General features: G+C 45.0%; 1 protein-coding gene across 4 annotated transcripts in view; it reads right to left on the reverse strand.

Moving 5' to 3' along the window:
• Positions 1 to 17,648, reverse strand: part of CYYR1 (cysteine and tyrosine rich 1) — a 341,901-nt gene that overhangs the window by 42,537 nt on the left and 281,716 nt on the right. For all 4 annotated transcript variants that reach the window (XM_063956387.1, XM_063956384.1, XM_063956385.1 and 1 more), the window contains one exon: positions 9,209 to 9,311. In XM_063956387.1, coding sequence (XP_063812457.1) covers positions 9,209 to 9,311 — 103 coding nt within the window. The remainder of the gene's footprint in view (positions 1 to 9,208; positions 9,312 to 17,648) is intronic.

Here is a 17,648-nt window from a genome sequence, read left to right on the forward strand (position 1 = left end):
TCCCTCCAATAGATTGCACCACTCTGCCAGTGTTAAGTTAATGTCCAATTACTCTATCCCCAATTCCATAATTCTTTTCTGCTATGGAGAAGTGTTTGAGAAAAAACAGTGAGGATGAAGATATTGCTGTTGGAATTACGTTGAGATAAAACCACTCCAACTGCAAAGGAGGTGGCACGCAATTCAAGGAAAAATGGCTCATTAAGAGTATGTGCGCAAACAAAAGCTTCTTTGAAGACAAGAACATCTTCCTCTAGGCAGACTTTAGGGTTATCTCCCTTACAAGTGAGAGCAGTAATGGGGGCAATAATGAATGAGTACCCTTTAATAAGTTATCTGTAATAGTTTGTGAAGCCTATGGATCCCCAGGTAGATTTTAGATGAGAAGGTTGAGGCCAATCCAATATTGTTTCTTTTCTGGTCCATTTGTTGACCTATAATGGAACTATAGTCTTCTCAAAAATTCATATCTCCAGCTTACTGTACAAATTATTCTTCCTTAGATGTTGTAAAACTTTTTGTACGCAGAGATGATGGAGGTCTTAGAAAATATCATGATGTCATTCAAAATTACATATTTGTAGAGTAACTAGGGTATTCAATTATCCGCAAATTCGCGGCAATTTTACACCCGTTTTTCGACCTGTTTAATTCCAAACGGGTTTCATGTGAAAGTTGTTGCAGTGAAAAGTGTAGGTGAAAATGGGAAAATCAGCCTGTACCCCAAAAAATGGTAAACTAACATAGGAAAACAGAAGAGAAGTGTATTAGAGATCACATTAGAGAGTTTTTGGGGACCTAAATTGTGTGAAATGGCTGTTATATGCATTTTTAAAAAAATGCAAAAAAAATTATAGAAAGCAAGTTTTTTTGTGCAAAATAAATGCTCTCATTAAATTTGGGGTACATGAAATGGGTAGAAGTATATATTTGGGTCATTTTAGGGTACTTTTAAAAAAAAAGTGGAAACAGACAGATTACTCCCACCTGCAAGCCTAAAAACACCTGTCTCACTCATAAAGCACCCCAATATACCTGTCCCATACCTTGAACCCCAATTTCCATCACTTTTTACTTTTTCACCCCAAAAATGACATGTCATTATTGGCCAATTAAAAATAATTAAAAACTTCAACGTACCTAATTAGTCATTAAGGGGGGTGTCCCAGCAGTTCTGTACCATATCCAAACATTTTTACCTTAAAATAGTGACTTTTCCCAACTTTTCACCTGCTCAGAGTAGGTGAAGTGAAAATAGTGAAAAATGTATCACCGATAAATTATTCCGGAAAATTGAATAGGCTGTAGTTGCGTTTCGCGGGAAAAGTCAGTTTTTTCGCTTCTAATTGAATATCCCCCTAAGTGTCTAAAAAATTAATTTATCCAGTTTTAAAACACAGATGGAACATTGCTTAAGCTGAAAAAGGCATTATTAAATAAGTAATGCCAATCTTTTATATTTAATGCTGTATTCCAGGGGTGGCCAAACAGTCGATCGCGATCGACTGGTCGATCGTGGACATGCGACCAGTCGACCGCGATCCTCCGCCCAGCCCCCCGAAGCCGCGCCTCTCCTGCCTGCCGCTCTGCCCCTCTGTCTAGTCTCCGGCAGTGACGGCGGTGTGTATGGCTCAAATCAGGTGCCGGTTCGTTAGCCAATGAGAGCTCGCGGACCGGCGCCTGATTTGAGACATACACGCTGCCGTCACTGCCGGAGATCAGACTGAAAAGCAGGGCGGCAGGCAGGAGAAGCGCGCGCTGCGCTGCGCTCACCACACAGTAACGGTGAGCTCTACTATGGAGGCATATCTGGCATTGTGGGCACATGGCTCAGTGGGGGCATATCTGGCAATGTGGGTCATATGTGGCACTGTGGGGGCATATCTGGCTCTGCGGGCACATGGCACTGTGGGGGCATATCTGGCACTGTGGGCACATGGCACTGTGGGGGCATATCTCTAATCTGGCACTGTGGGGGCATATCTGGCACTGTGGGGGCATATCTGGCACTGTGGGCACATGGCACTGTGGGGGCATATCTGTATCTGGCACTGTGGGGTCATATCTGGTACTGTGGGGGCATATCTGGCACTGTGGGCACATGGCACTGTGGGGGCATATCTATAATCTGGCACTGTTGGGGCATATCTAGCACTGTGGGCACATGGCACTGTGGGGGCATATCTCTAATCTGGCACTGTGGGGTCATATCTGGCATTGTGGGCACATGACACTGTGGGGGCATATCTGGCTCTGCGGCACATGGCTCAGTGGGGGCATATCTGGCAATGTGGGTCATATGTGGCACTGTGGGGGCATATCTGGCTCTGCGGGCACATGGCACTGTGGGGGCATATCTGGCACTGTGGGCACATGGCACTGTGGGGGCATATCTCTAATCTGGCACTGTGGGGGCATATCTGGCACTGTGGGGGCATATCTGGCACGGTGGGCACATGGCACTGTGGGGGCATATCTGTATCTGGCACTGTGGGGTCATATCTGGTACTGTGGGGGCATATCTGGCACTGTGGGCACATGGCACTGTGGGGGCATATCTATAATCTGGCACTGTTGGGGCATATCTAGCACTGTGGGCACATGGCACTGTGGGGGCATATCTGTATCTGGCACTGTGGGTTCATATCTGGTACTGTGGGGGCATATCTGGCACTGTGGGCACATGGCACTGTGGGTGCATATCTATAATCTGGCACTGTGGGGGCATATCTAGCACTGTGGGCACATGGCACTGTGGGGGCATATCTGTATCTGGCACTGTGGGGTCATATCTGGTACTGTGGGGGCATATCTGGCACTGTGGGCACATGGCACTGTGGGGGCATGTGTGTATCTGGCACTGTGGGAGCATATGTGTTTGAGGTTTTTACCTGTGGGGGCCAATGTGTTATTTTGTGTGAGGCAGTCATTACACTCTGTGCAGCAAGGCTACGTCCCTTTTTTTTGTTATACCACGCCCACTTTCTGTTATACCACGCCCACTGTTTGTTATGCCACACCCCTTTTTTGCACGGGCCTACGACGCGCGCTATTATTCCTCCTAGGTAGATCACAAAAGCTTTTTAGCTTTCAAAGTAGATCGCTGACTCCAAAAGTCTGGCCACCCCTGCTGTATTCGCTCTTGTCACAAGGTATGAGGCAAATCATTCAATTTGGTGAAAATTTTGGCTCTTATTGTGCACTCAAAAAGTTCAGAATTGAGAGGCAAAAGGGTATTCCTTTTTCTATGTCGACCTAGTACATGTTGACCTAATGACCATGTCGACCTAGTGACCATGTTGACCTAATGCATGTCAACCAATAGTGGTATACCTAATGATTGTCGACCTAATGACCATATCCCATTTATTCTTGATGGTTATGGCATTTAAGCCTATGTAAGGGACGGAGACCCCATCTTTTTTTCCAATGAAAAAGAACCCCATCCCCCTTGAAGAAGAGATCTTTGTTATGAGAGCCTGTTCCAAGTTCTTCTTAATGTAACTGAACATGGCTTGAGAATCTGGAAGGGACAGAGATGTAAGCAATGCCGATATTTATTTATGGAGTTGAGTAATAATTGGACAACTGTGCATGCACCACGCACTGCTTGTGCCAATGTACATTGGCATGCCGCTCGCAGAGATGATCATTCACAAAGTCATTGACTGTCAGGGACCATTTGGAAAGAGGTAGTGGTGAGCAGCATCAAAAACGCAGCCATGTCATGACCGTTTTTTAAAGGCTTGTCTCACCCGACTCTTGGGAGGTGTTTTTCCAGGGATAACCTGTGAGGAGGAAGCTCTTCTGCTTGCTGTTTGTTAAAGACATCAGCATACCCCTGATACCAAAGAGGAATTATCATTTTATCCTTAAGAAGACTAACTGTAACCCCACTACTGTAACCGTACTATAGGGTAATACTTTCTTTAGGCACTGAACATAACAACCTGAAACCCAGGATGTCACTTGGCCTGTCCTCAATCCAGATTTGGGTAGTGTAGCTGAAGCCAAGATGATAGGCTTTATGGCTTTGGCTACAACTAGAAAGATGATAGTTGTCTCATGTAAAGTTCCCAGCGGCATTAGCATGTGTTGGCACCTTTTTATTTCCCGTGATGGCAATTAGATAGACAGGGTTTTTTTAAACATTAAACCACCATATGGACCAGAGTCCTCTGGAAAGTAAGGCGCCCACAGAACAAAATACCGTTGATGTGCTGTTTGCAGCTCTCAAAAACAGGATATTAACAAACCCCTACGTGGAAAAACAAACTAAAAAAAAGGATAGAGAGCACAAACAGACTCTTGAATAATTATTTATGAATTAATTAATCTGAAGTGATTGATATTAATATATAAAAATCCATTTACATAATAAACAGACAATAATAATTACATTTGTAAAGTTCACAGCATGTCACCAAATATACAATGCAACAATGCAACGCAACAATGTTTCAAGTAAAAATGAAGCCAAAAGAGATCCTTTGGTTACAAATGTTTTGATTAATGTTCAATACTGCTGAAAGACTGATAATGGAAAATATGAGGAAGAACATGATCTCACTAATATACTCTCTTTGTTTTTAAAGATTATCAATGTGCCTTCAGACTTATCCACTGAATTAAAAAATATGGACCAGAGCTCCACCATAGAAACACAGATTATTTTTTATTCTACAGTATGTTCTCTTTCCTGTAGCGGTTACAAGGCCACAGGGGCCATTTGCATAGTACAGAATGGAATGGAATGTCAGAAGATGACCCTTGATGCAAATGGAAAATCCCTGTGGCAGCTGACATCGCCCATCTGGAAAAAAATTTAGTAAAATTTTCCAGGAACTCATCGCTATTAGGCATAAGTAGGTCATTCCATCCCTACAAGGGAGATGCCCAGGCCTTGGAAGGAGAGTGGTGAGATTATGAAAGCTACTTTAGCCTTTTCAATGGGGAAGTTTCCTGTAAGGAGCTCAAAATGAAAAGGGGCTATGGTTAAGAAACTCTCTACACTTCTTAGGACCCGCATCATACTTGGGACACAGCTTTGGATTTAGATTGGGTATGCGATGATTTGAACTTTCTGATGAAGCCTGAATAGTGTCTGATGACGTATTGGAGCAATCCCTAGACCTTACTGCAGGCTGCTAGTCATCTAGGCCGAGAGTCAGGCCCTGAAGACACTAAATGATCTGTGTATGAGACTACTCCTGTTTCTCAGTATGAGTGATCTGATGTTGGATCAAGTCCTTTGTGAAGAAACTCCCAGCAGCATCCATACAGTACTTTGGATCAGCGTATACTATCGTACTTCAGATATATTGGATGAGGCTAAGGTTAGCTCTAGCAGAGTGGAGGTGCAGAGTTTAAAGGACCCTCCGGTTTTGCCCAAGATCAAGGCTGCGGGAGATCCTTAAGTCACAGCCCGCTAACTGCGCTCTAGAGGTGACTATGTAGTAGTGCAGACATGGTACAGAATTGTTAGACAGAGGGATGATCAAATGAGTCAGGATCAGGGTCACAGGCATAGCATCAACATGATTGAACTAGCCAAAGGTCAGGGTGCAAAATGGGAATACAATCCAGGGTCCTGGTCACAGGCAGACATACACTGCATTACACAAAAGCAGTTAGACAAACACACAAGACAATAATTCGAAATAATGCTGGAGCACAGACAGTGCCAATATGGTTTATATAGGCAGGTCAATCAAACAGGATCGATATGGGATCCTGGCGTACAGGAAGCCTAATGCCACAATTCCGACATCGGCATCCTCAGTACCAAAATGCCGGCAGCGGGGAGAGCACATTGAGGCCCCTTGCGGGCTCAGTGGCTTGCTTTGCTCGCCACAGGTTCTCTTCTTCCTCTATGGGTGTTGTGGACGACCACAGAGCGAGAATCGCCTACCTCAGCGGTATTCTGACGGCGGGATAGTAACCCTGTCAGGATTACGGTGTCAGTATTGTGACCGCCGGATCCCGACAGGAAGTATTTTAACCGCATACCAATCAAACATGTGCTAATCTCATGCTATGTGTCACCTTGACAAGAACCATAACTTGCATACAGTCCACCCTTAGAGGGAGCTCCCAGCACACTGCACCAGTATGGTACTATAGCAAATCACAGGATCACCGCCGGAAGCTGACAGATGCCACCCAGGGAGTGGGCCGGTATGACAGCACGTTGAGGATGGAGTTACCACAACCGGCAAGTGACAACCCGGCTCAGTGTTATGAACTGGCACATACACTCAGTGGCCACTTTATTAGGCATGCAGCTATTTAATAAGCCAATCATGTGGCAGCAACTCAATGCATCAAAGCATGCAGGCATGGTCAAGAGGATCAGTTGTTGTTCAGATCACACAGAATGGCAAAGAAATGTAATATAAAAGATTTGCAGCATTGTACAGTTGGGATAGACTATGATGACATGATTTAATGCAAATATCCTCTATAAGTTCCTGGTCCTCCTACTTTACTCAGAAGTGGGCTGGATCCATTAGACTAGTCTTCACTCCCGGAGTCTGGGAGAGCTCCCAGAATTTTGTGTGGGTAAGTATGATCCACATTGATGTGCACTGGGTAGGCTATCTTAGTGAATAGAATTGCGTTGCCTGTGCAATGTGCTTCATATTTAACCTCCGAGAAAACGGGGATTTGACTTCCCTCGAATGCTGATTATATTAGACGCATGAAATTGAAAGTAACGGTAAGCAAATTAAGGATTTAAGCATCTGTTGGCATACTGATTTCATGCCCTGTGATGCCCACTCAGTAATGCTTGTCTGTATGGCCCTCTCCAGTGCAGGATGTCTGCTGCATTAAGATAGACAGAGCAGAGATCTTCTAACAAGAAATCTTATTTGAAGTAAAGTTCACTGAACATCATGAATGATGGACGGTAGCAGATGGGCGGCAGCATCATGTCACAAATCTGTATGGTGTCACTCGTCCATTTAACTCTGCCGGCATTATTGGGATTAATAACAACAAATTACACTTCTGCATTTAATCCTTGGAGACTATAGATAATCTTTTCACATATCGACATTTCAAATGGGATATATCATTTTTGCAATCTCAGACCAGCCTATGTTATAGCCCTGTAAGATGGGGGATTCGATTGCTGCTTCAGGAAGAATAAGTATACTGCAGTGTGTGATGCTTTGTGCTGTATCTCTGGGTAGCTGCCGGCTCAGCGTGACATTGAGCTACATGGAGGATACCATCATACGTGTTGGGTGAAAGTGAATGGCACTATTACCCTGCAGTTGTAAACCACAATTGTTGGCTGTTCAAGCTTATTCAATGCAGCCAGACTGAGGGGCCATACAGTTAGCAGATGTTATAGTATGATCAATTTTATGAAATATTGGGGCAGATGTATTAATCTGGAGTATGCATAAGGAAGTGATAAACCAGTGATATGTGCAAGGTGATAAAGGCAGCAGCCAATCAGATCCTAACTGTTAATTTACATATTGGAGCTGATTGGCTGGTGCCTTTATCACCTTGCACATATCACTGGTTTATCACTTCCTTATGTCTTCTCCAGGTTAATACATCTGTCCCACTATTCCTATCATTAAAGTCTAAGGGGGACATTTACTAAGCAGTGATAAGAGAGGAGAAGTGAGCTAGTGGAGAAGTTGCCCCATCAACCAATCAGCAGCTCTGTATAATTTTATAGTATGCAAATTATAGATGTTACTTCAGTGCTGATTGGTTGCCATGGGCACTTCTCCGCTCTTATCACTGCTTAGTAAATGTCCCCCTCAATCCTGAAACATTCCTAAATAACACATGCACTTGCACTTAACATTTATTTATCTCCCGGATTTTCAACATGTTTTTTTTATTCTGATCCCAGGCAGATATCGGATCGTCATCAACACAACGGAGAATCAGGCAGTAGATGTTGGGCCCATACATGTACTGCCATTTCCCTGTTCTGACAATGCCAATTCACTGATTGGTAATAAAAAGCGCAGATTGGCGGACATTGATTCATATGGGAATCTGCAAAAAGCTGCATGTTAAAAATTCTGACTCACCATTAGCAATAATTTTTTTGGTCAGAATCAGCGGATTGATTTCCAACACGCTGGATTTCCCCGATCACCCGACCCCAGCATCTGGAGAGCAGGGAATTGCCCCAATACTCCCCTGACGTATGAGATCTATTATATAAAAGAGAAGTCAGCCTTTGGATAATTTTATTGTCCAGGCATATATTTGATGCTCTTAGATATGTCGATGAACCTGCTGTGTAGATGCAATCATATACAGAGCCAGTACCTTATCTGTTGTCATATCCAAGGGCCACACAAATCTGTGCAGTCAATACAATTTTATGAAGGGTGAGTTCCCATTTATAGTTATACTATGCTAACCTACAGCTGAGTGAACAACTGACACTGGGGGTCATTCCGAGTTGTTCGCTCGTTGCCGATTTTTGCAACGGAGCGATTAAGGCAAAAATGCGCATGCGCAAGGTACGCAGTGCGCATGCGGTAAGTATTTTAGCACAAAACTTAGTAGATTTACTCACGTCCGAACGAAGAATTTTCATCGTTGAAGTGATGATTGACAGGAAGTGGGTGTTTCTGGGCGGAAACTGGCCGTTTTCTGGGAGTGTGCGGAAAAACGCAGGCGTGCCAGGAAAAAAAGCGGGAGTGTCTGGAGAAACGGGGGAGTGGCTGGCCAAACGCAGGGCATGTTTGCGACGTCAAACCAGGAACGAAACGGCCTAAGCTGATCGCAATCTGTGAGTAGATCTGGAGCTACTCAGAAACTGCTAAGAATTTTCTATTCGCAATTCTGCTAATCTTTCGTTCGCTATTCTGCTAAGCTAAGATACACTCCCAGAGGGCGGCGGCCTAGTGTGTGCAATGCTGCTAAAAGCAGCTAGCGAGCGAACAACTCAGAATGACCCCCACTGTACGTTAGTATATTAAAAAAAATGGAGTAAAGCTACTTGAATATTACATAGGGAGTTGCATATTATGGTACTTATGTGTAGAGGGCTATAACAATCACCATTAATTCCTGTGCTTTTTATTCTCACTATTCATTGGGATATAAGGTCAGCTGTAAATTACCATTTCTGGTAATAAAGCTGAGAATGGAAATTTCTCTGAATTTGAACTATAAAATGCATTAAACATAAAAGCAAGGAAGACATGAAATAGAAACTTACGAGAGGACATTTCCGATGTATGCATAGTAGGAGCAACAGTATGGGGAGGTCCCATCACAGCAGTAAGCCTTGCAGTCTATTCCACAGTGTGCGTAGCAGGAATCTAGATGAACAAACACAAGGGAGTAAGGAAACCAGTACACTTAGCTGTTGCTATATTATAACAGCTGTATCAGTTCAAATGCTATAATTGTTATACCCATACTCACTCCATGTTGGCTTATCGTTCACAAGCTGTACTTTATGCATCTGCGTATGCTACCATACAACAGTCCCCTATAAACACCTCTTCCGCCGCTCCACATCTGCCTCTCCCCTTCGACAAAATCTGCACTGGCTCCCATTCCCCTACAGAATCCTCTTCAAACTCCTCACCCTCAAATACAAGGCCATCTCTAATTCCACTGCTCAATACATCTCCAATCTCCTCTCCATTCATACTCTCTCCCGCACTCTACGGTCGGCCAATGACCGTCGCCTCTCCTCTGCCCTGGTCACTGCTTCCCATGCTCGAGTTCAAGATTTTGCCCGTGCTGCACCCCTTCAGTGGAACGCGCTCCCCCGCTCCATTAGACTCTCCCGACCTTGCAAAGCTTCAATCGGGCACTGAAAACCCACCTATTCATCAAAGTGTACCCTTCCGATGCATAACCTAGTCCTGAGGCTGCTCCTCCATCCCCCTGCCTCATGCCTTGAACATCTCTGCTTTGCTTACATACTGCCATCAGGCTACCTCCCGCTTGCTTGCACCTCATGTCATCTGTCTGTCGCCCCTTCCCATTAGATTGTTAGCTCTTCAGAGCAGGGCCCTCCTTCCTTTTGTTGTCAAAGCCCTCTTCTCAACACTTTTCTCTCGCAGCTCTCTCCTACTCAGCGACCATCTTTACCCACTTTTTCTCCTACTGGTAAAGGCTCATCTCTATCTATGGCCGCCAGCCCCTAGTAGTACAATGATTACTCCCTCGCTACTTACATCTTAGCTGTATTATGTATGAGAATTGTGGTGCTCTTTGTTACCTGTACTCTATTTTTGTTATTTATTTACTGTAATGTTATTTATTGACTGTAATGTTTTGTCTCCCTGTACAGTTCTTTGTACGGCGCTGCGAAACACTTGTGGCGCCTTATATATAACATGTAATAATAATAATAATAACAACAATAACATAAACAGAGAACATTTGCTAATGATAGCCTGAGATCCCAAACAGGTATAATGAAAACAGCAGTAAATCCTAACATTGCGAGCCAGGTTCTGGACAGATTGGGCTCGTTGTCAAGACATAGAGAGGGGGGCTGTCTGCATTATGGAGATGACACGCCTATTTCTCTGATGGCGTAAGGTTCCCCATTTCCCCCCTCCTGCCCCTTGCAATCACCTTCTCATTACTGCATGCACTAGTGAAAGGTGCATCATCATGTGACCCCCATTCTATCCCTTATCTCTGCTATTGGAATGCTATCAAATATCATTCACTTACATTTTCCTCTTTGAAATGTTTACTTTGATCACTGCAAATGTGCACTGGGGCACCGAGATGAGGGGGTAAAAATGACCTCTATAGGGGCCCATGGGTGCAGGTCATAAACACGCCCCAGCGATGCCATGAACATGCACCCCATTCCCAGCATCGCACACCATAAAGTAATGTACAATACGCTGGGGAGATACTGCACCTCCCACCAGTGGCCAAGCCCACATTACTTCCCAGGACTGCACAATGTCTCATTGCCCTGTATATCTATACCATCGATGGTGGAGAGATATTGGTTCTCCACCATCGATGGCAAAACTATCTGACATCGGCTGTCAGCCATCAGTGTTTTCATTACAGTGATTAAAATCTTGCTAGTGCAGCTGAGAGACATTTAACTGCATCAGCCATACTGGCCTTGAGAGACAAAGAGATAAACATTGCTTTGTCAGGCCAGACTGAGGAGAAGTGCGTGTACTCGATCCAGTTAGCCTGTTCACACATGAAAGAGATATAGATTGATGTTATATGTTTAAATACAGGGGGGAGCCGTGCACCGATCACACTCTCACGTTTTGCACTTTGGTATAAAGGTAAGCCTTTATGACTTGTTTATTGTTACCTGACGAAGGATAATAAATCCAAAACGTTGTAAGCAGACTTGGGGGTCCCAGGTCTCTTTGTGAGTGAGTCCGTCAGTGCCGCCTGAAATTCTCTGCATATTCACCTAACAAGAGGAGGGCACCCGGCGTTTTGTTTCTGTTGTATGTGGGGAGTGCCGGACATTACATGCTACATATACATATATATATATATATATATATATATATATATATATAAAATGGAAAATAATATAATGTATAAATCCATCTGAGCCCAGAATTCTATGTGGGGCTTCTTTGTGTCTCTGTGTGATCTACTAATAGAAATGCAGTCACCATGCCAACATTCAAAATGTCTACAGAATGTTGACAGAACGTTGGCATTGTTGAAATGCAATATGTCGACATGTGCAGAATGTTGACGTGTTCATAATGATGACATTATGGTTAGGCTTTGGGAGTGGGTTAGGGTTAGGCTGCAGGGGAAAGGATACAGTTAAAGTTAGGTTTAGGGTTACACTGAGACCCGCTGTCAACAGAACATACCAAAGGAACACTACAATAAAGCACACATTCCCTTCATTATCTCTAGTACATTTGGGGCGGTGTAGTATGGCTGACCGGCGGTCTCCTGACCGCCGGTCAGCTTACCGACGCCGGGATCCCGGCAGCATACCGACGCCGGGATCCCGGCGGGGAGGGGCTAGTGCAGCAAGCCCCTTGCGGGCTCGCTGCGCTCGCCACGCTGCGGGCTCGGTGGCGACCTGCGGTCGCCACGGGTTCTATTCCCACTCTATGGGTGTTGTGGACACCCACGAGTGGAAATAGTCCCTATTGGTCGGCATGCCGACCATTCGGGAAAGTGAGCCATCGGGCTCTTGGAGGAGGTCACGTGACTGTCGGTCAGCTGACCGGCGGTCACATGAATACCACCCATTTGGGGATGTAGTCTGCACACTGGATAATATGTTTAAGAGTGTTCTGACTGTAGGTGCTTATTGGCTAATGGGTCTATTCATGAAGCAGTGAAAAGTGTGGAGAAGTGAGCCAGTGGAGAAGTTGCCCATGGCGTCCAATCAACATTGAGGTAACATTTATAATTTGCATATTATACAATTGTACGGAGCAATTGATTGGTTGCCATGGGCAACTTCTCCACAGGCTCACTTCTCCACTCTTTTCACTTCTTCATGAATAGACCCCGTCACCAAACCTTCGCACACCTTTGTTCCTGATTCATTCAAGCCATAACTGAGGCTAAAACTCGCAGCATTTAGGACAAATATGGAAAAAGTGAATGTCACAGACGGGGATGACCCTGAAGTGGCAGTGTGCTGACATGACACTTTTACTCTTCGTTCCGCCACTATTTCCAACAGTTTGTGCAGATGGATTTAACCGGAATGTTGATGTTTCCAATAATTAAAAGCATTTGTGCCAGATTAACAGTGCTGAACGACCTCATGTCTTCTGGTTCCTAAATGAACAATAAGGAGAAACAGAATGCGGGTCTGGCACCCAGGTGTCTGCGGTTAGTTCTACCCGGCTGCTATACGTTTGTCTGTTACAGGTTTTATTTTGGTGAAACAAGTCTATAGGGAAGAGGGCCGCCAGACCCCCCCCCCCTCCTTTTTTAATGGTCTGCTCCTAATAAAAGCTCAAAGTATGTTTTTTGTGTGTGTTTTTTTATAAATGATCAGAGGGCGCTGTTTCTATTTAGAATCTGTAACATAAAATACTGAATACTCCATGAATCACTCCGACCTCTAATTCCTGGAAGTGGAGTTACTTGGTAATGAAGTGCATATAAAGTGTTGCATGTTCTGTGCATAGAGAACCTGCTGTACTGGAATAACTCGCTGTTTACGCCTCCGAAAAAAAGATTGATCCAACTCAGGATCAGCCCAATAGGGTCACCCAGCCCAGCCTGTCATAGCCTTGTTTGCAGCTAATAGCCTAGAGCAGGGGTTCTCAAACGCAGTCCAGGTTTTAAGTTTATCCATGTTGGCCACAGGTGACTTAATTAGTACCTCAGTCATATTGATTTAACCATCTGTGCTGGACCATAGATATACCTAAAACTTGGACCATTGGGGTGAACTGAGGAATGCATTTGAGAACCTCTGGCCTTTGCATTACTGCTGGTAGCACATTGGGGGTGGGGGGGGGGGGGGGAGACTGTAGAAAAAAAATAAGTTATCAGTTTTAAAACACCATTCAATTAGCCACAGTGATTTACTGCACGAGGAAAGAGTGATAGCCTCGGGCTCTATTCAGTACAGCCCATTTGTACCTAGAGTACCCAGGGCTATGGGTTAACGCAGTGGTTCCCAGACTGTGTGCCTAGGCACCCTGGGGTGCCTCAGAACACTTGCAGGGGTGCCTTGGATTGGTGGTCCAGGACCATACATAATGGAACCTAAGGATGACATATAAACACAATCTTTGATTTAATATTCATTACAAAATTTCTCGCTAATAAGTTTTTGGCCTAGGGGTGCCATGAATAAAATGCTGATACTCTAGGGTGCCATGATTCCAAAAAGTTTGGGAACCGCTGGGTTTACAAGTTCAGTGCGTGCACTATAAGGCCACTTATCTTTAATTTCTGTTCGAGCCTCCCTCAGGCTCGAACACAAATCTGCATCAAGTGCAGCCTGCAAGCTTATAGCAGGCCGTAACAGGCTAGCCTCAGCAGACCAATTAGCTTGTGGCTCATTGAATCTGACCCTATAACGGAAGATGTATCATGCCTTGGAGAGAGATAAAGTGGAGAGAGATTAAGTACCAACCAATGAGCTGCATAAGACCTCATCTGGGTTAATAGCATACCCTTACAGCACTTGGGATGCGTTACAGTACACCCTTCCCTCACAGCTTACACCTCACCTGTTGTAAGGAGCGGTTTCTTCTGTATCAGAGAGGTCTTGATAGCTTAGTTTATAATTATCACAGACAGATGGAGGTAAGTGTCTGGGACCTGTGTCTGGTGTAACACAGAGATGCATATGATAGTGTTTCTGACTGGAAAATGAATGGAAATACACAATCTGCATGCGCACCTGAGATTGCCCTTAGCGTGATTACTTACTCTTTTTTTTCTTCTCACATTGGATTAAAAAGTTGAAAACATTTCCCAATAGATCCAGACGAAAGAAGATTTTCATTTATAGTATAGTGGGAAACAAGAGTTTTTTACAGTACTGTAGTTGGCAGATCGCTCTGCCGACAATGATTGGTGCACATGTACATGCTGAATCTCAGTGTGGAGGAAAAAAAATTTGCACCTGGAAGCGCCATGTTGCTCTGCAATGGCTGCAAATACATATAGTTATTTCGTTTTGCATGTGGGGTAAATACTGGCTGCTTTTGCATGTAGCCCACAAAGGCTGGGCAGCTTTAAGATTACACTAAAAATTCCAGATTACAACACACGCCCCTCCCAAATGTAAATCTCTCTGAACATGTTACATCTGCCCCGCCTTGTTTGTTTGTTTTTTGCTTTGCTCCCAACTCAGAGCCAGCCCCATAATGGCTGTGTAAGTGCATTTAAGCAATTGTTTTTCGCACTGTGGACCAGCACAACTTACTTGCTGATTTCTTCTTCTTCTTTCTTCAGCGGGTGAGGGGGGATTGGGCAGATGCTATGACTTGGTGAATCAGTCATCCCAGCCCCACTGCTTACCTCCCATCAAAAGGATATTGTAAAACAGGACAGTCTCGCCTCCAGGGTGCGCGTTCATTGAAAGAGGTTGTGCCCTCAAGGTGGACAGGGGCGAGACTTCGTGTGGAAGGGCATGACCTTGCGGCGCGTCCATAATTTTTTTCACTCTGGGGGGTGTGCCGTGTGCTCCCCAAGCAGCTGAGCTGCCTCCCGGCTCACCTCCCTGCACTGTTTAGATGCATCTATTTAGGATTCACCTGCTGCTGTAATGTAATGTTCCCACAAGCAACCTCCCCACATCCACTGTGGCCTGCAGATGGGACAGCAGGACATCGTCCGAAAAGTGGGACTGTCCAGCTGAAATAGGGGCGTTTGGGAGTAGGCTCGGACTGGCCCACAGGGGTACAGGGGAAACCACCGGTGGGCCTCACTGCCTGGGGACCCACCTCCTGCTCTAAGGATCAGGTTCCAGACTGTGCACTTGAATTATACATTATACATATGTTACCTTATACTGGACTATGGTGTATTTTCTACAGTGCATTGCTGTTATTAATCTGTTATTAATCTGGTACATTATCATACATGCAGCAGCTGAATTTACTGTACATACCGTATTTATGAAGGGGTCCAAAAGTTGCACTCTCTAATGGTTAGTCAAACCAATGAGGTTGCAGGCCACACCCCCTCTGTCAGGGGTGACTGATCACACCCCTAACATGGCCCCCTACCACTGCATTTCCCTGGTGGGCCCTACATGCCCCAGTCTGACACTGTTTGGGAGGTATGCCACTGGTCGGGATCCAGTCAGTATACTGGCATTTGGGATGCCAGCAGTTGGAATACTGGTCCTGGAATCCCAACACTGGTCAGAAGACCGACACTGGGATACCAACATGCAGGGAGCGAGGGTTAGGTTTAGGTGCTAAGCGGGGAAGGTTAGGGTTAGGCTGCATTAGGGAGGATTAGGGTTAGGGGGTAGAGGGGGAGGGTTATTATATTTACCTAGCAGGTGTCTTCTGACCGCTGGCATCCCAAGCACCAGGAACCTCTTACTATCCCCACTGGTCCATGCCTCAGGTTATACATGCACCATGTTTACCAATCTATCATCGAAAATATGGCTCCCCAATGACTAGGTATAGGGACGACTACTGCGCTCAGGCCCCTTAGCTCTTAGAGTGCCCCTGTTTTCTCTTATCAATCACTATGGCAAGTGCTGTGATTAACACTGTAATACATATAACGATACATAACCACTCTCCAGCCAGGCTGCAGCCGTTAACGAACTATCAGTGATTACAATCATCATTAAACATATATAAAGCATGGAATGATAATATAAATTACGTTTTATGATCTAATCTCCTTTACATGAAAAAATTTGGTCATTTTCATTGATTTTCCTGTTTCTTTAAAACTTGTTAAATATTGACTATTCATTAGCGATGTGCACTTGAAATTTTTCGGGTTTTGTGTTTTGGTTTTGGGTTCGGTTCCGCGGCCGTGTTTTGGGTTCGACCGCGTTTTGGCAAAACCTCACCGAATTTTTTTTGTCGGAGTCGGGTGTGTTTTGGATTCGGGTGTTTTTTTCAAAAAACCCTAAAAAACAGCTTAAATCATAGAATTTGGGGGTCATTTTGATCCCAAAGTATTATTAACCTCAAAAACCATAATTTCCACTCATTTTCAGTCTATTCTGAATACCTCACACCTCACAATATTATTTTTAGTCCTAAAATTTGCACCGAGGTCGCTGGATGACTAAGCTAAGCGACCCTAGTGGCCGACACAAACACCTGGCCCATCTAGGAGTGGCACTGCAGTGTCACGCAGGATGGCCCTTCCAAAAAACACTCCCCAAACAGCACATGACGCAAAGAAGAAAAAAAGAGGCGCAATGAGGTAGCTGTGTGAGTAAGATAAGCGACCCTAGTGGCCGACACAAACACCTGGCCCATCTAGGAGTGGCACTGCAGTGTCACGCAGGATGGCCCTTCCAAAAAACACTCCCCAAACAGATGATCTTCCTCAGTTGCCGTAAGAGGTTTTCAGCTGTGTGCGTATTCTGGAAAGCGGTGATACAAAGCGTAGCCTGCCTAGGAAAGAGTTGGCGTTTGCGAGATGCTGCTACTGGTGCCGCCGCTGCTGTTCTTGCGGCGGGAGTCCATACATCTACCCAGTGGGCTGTCACAGTCATATAGTCCTGACCCTGCCCTGCTCCACTTGTCCACATGTCCGTGGTTAAGTGGACATTGGGTACAACTGCATTTTTTAGGACACTGGTGAGTCTTTTTCTGACGTCCGTGTACATTCTCGGTATCGCCTGCCTAGAGAAGTGGAACCTAGATGGTATTTGGTAACGGGGGCACACTGCCTCAAGAAATTGTCTAGTTCCCTGTGAACTAACGGCGGATACCGGACGCACGTCTTACACCAACATAGTTGTCAAGGCCTCAGTTATGCGCTTTGCAACAGGATGACTGCTGTGATATTTCATCTTCCTCGCAAAGGACTGTTGGACAGTCAATTGCTTGGTGGAAGTAGTAAAAGTGGGCTTACGACTTCCCCTCTGGGATGACCATCGACTCCCAGCAGCAACAACAGCAGCGCCAGCAGCAGTAGGCGTTACACGCAAGGATGCATCGGAGGAATCCCAGGCAGGAGAGGACTCGTCAGAATTGCCAGTGACATGGCAT

The sequence above is a fragment of the Pseudophryne corroboree genome, chromosome 2 (genome assembly GCF_028390025.1).
Source record: "Pseudophryne corroboree isolate aPseCor3 chromosome 2, aPseCor3.hap2, whole genome shotgun sequence".
In the NCBI taxonomy this organism is placed as follows: Eukaryota; Metazoa; Chordata; class Amphibia; order Anura; family Myobatrachidae; genus Pseudophryne; species Pseudophryne corroboree.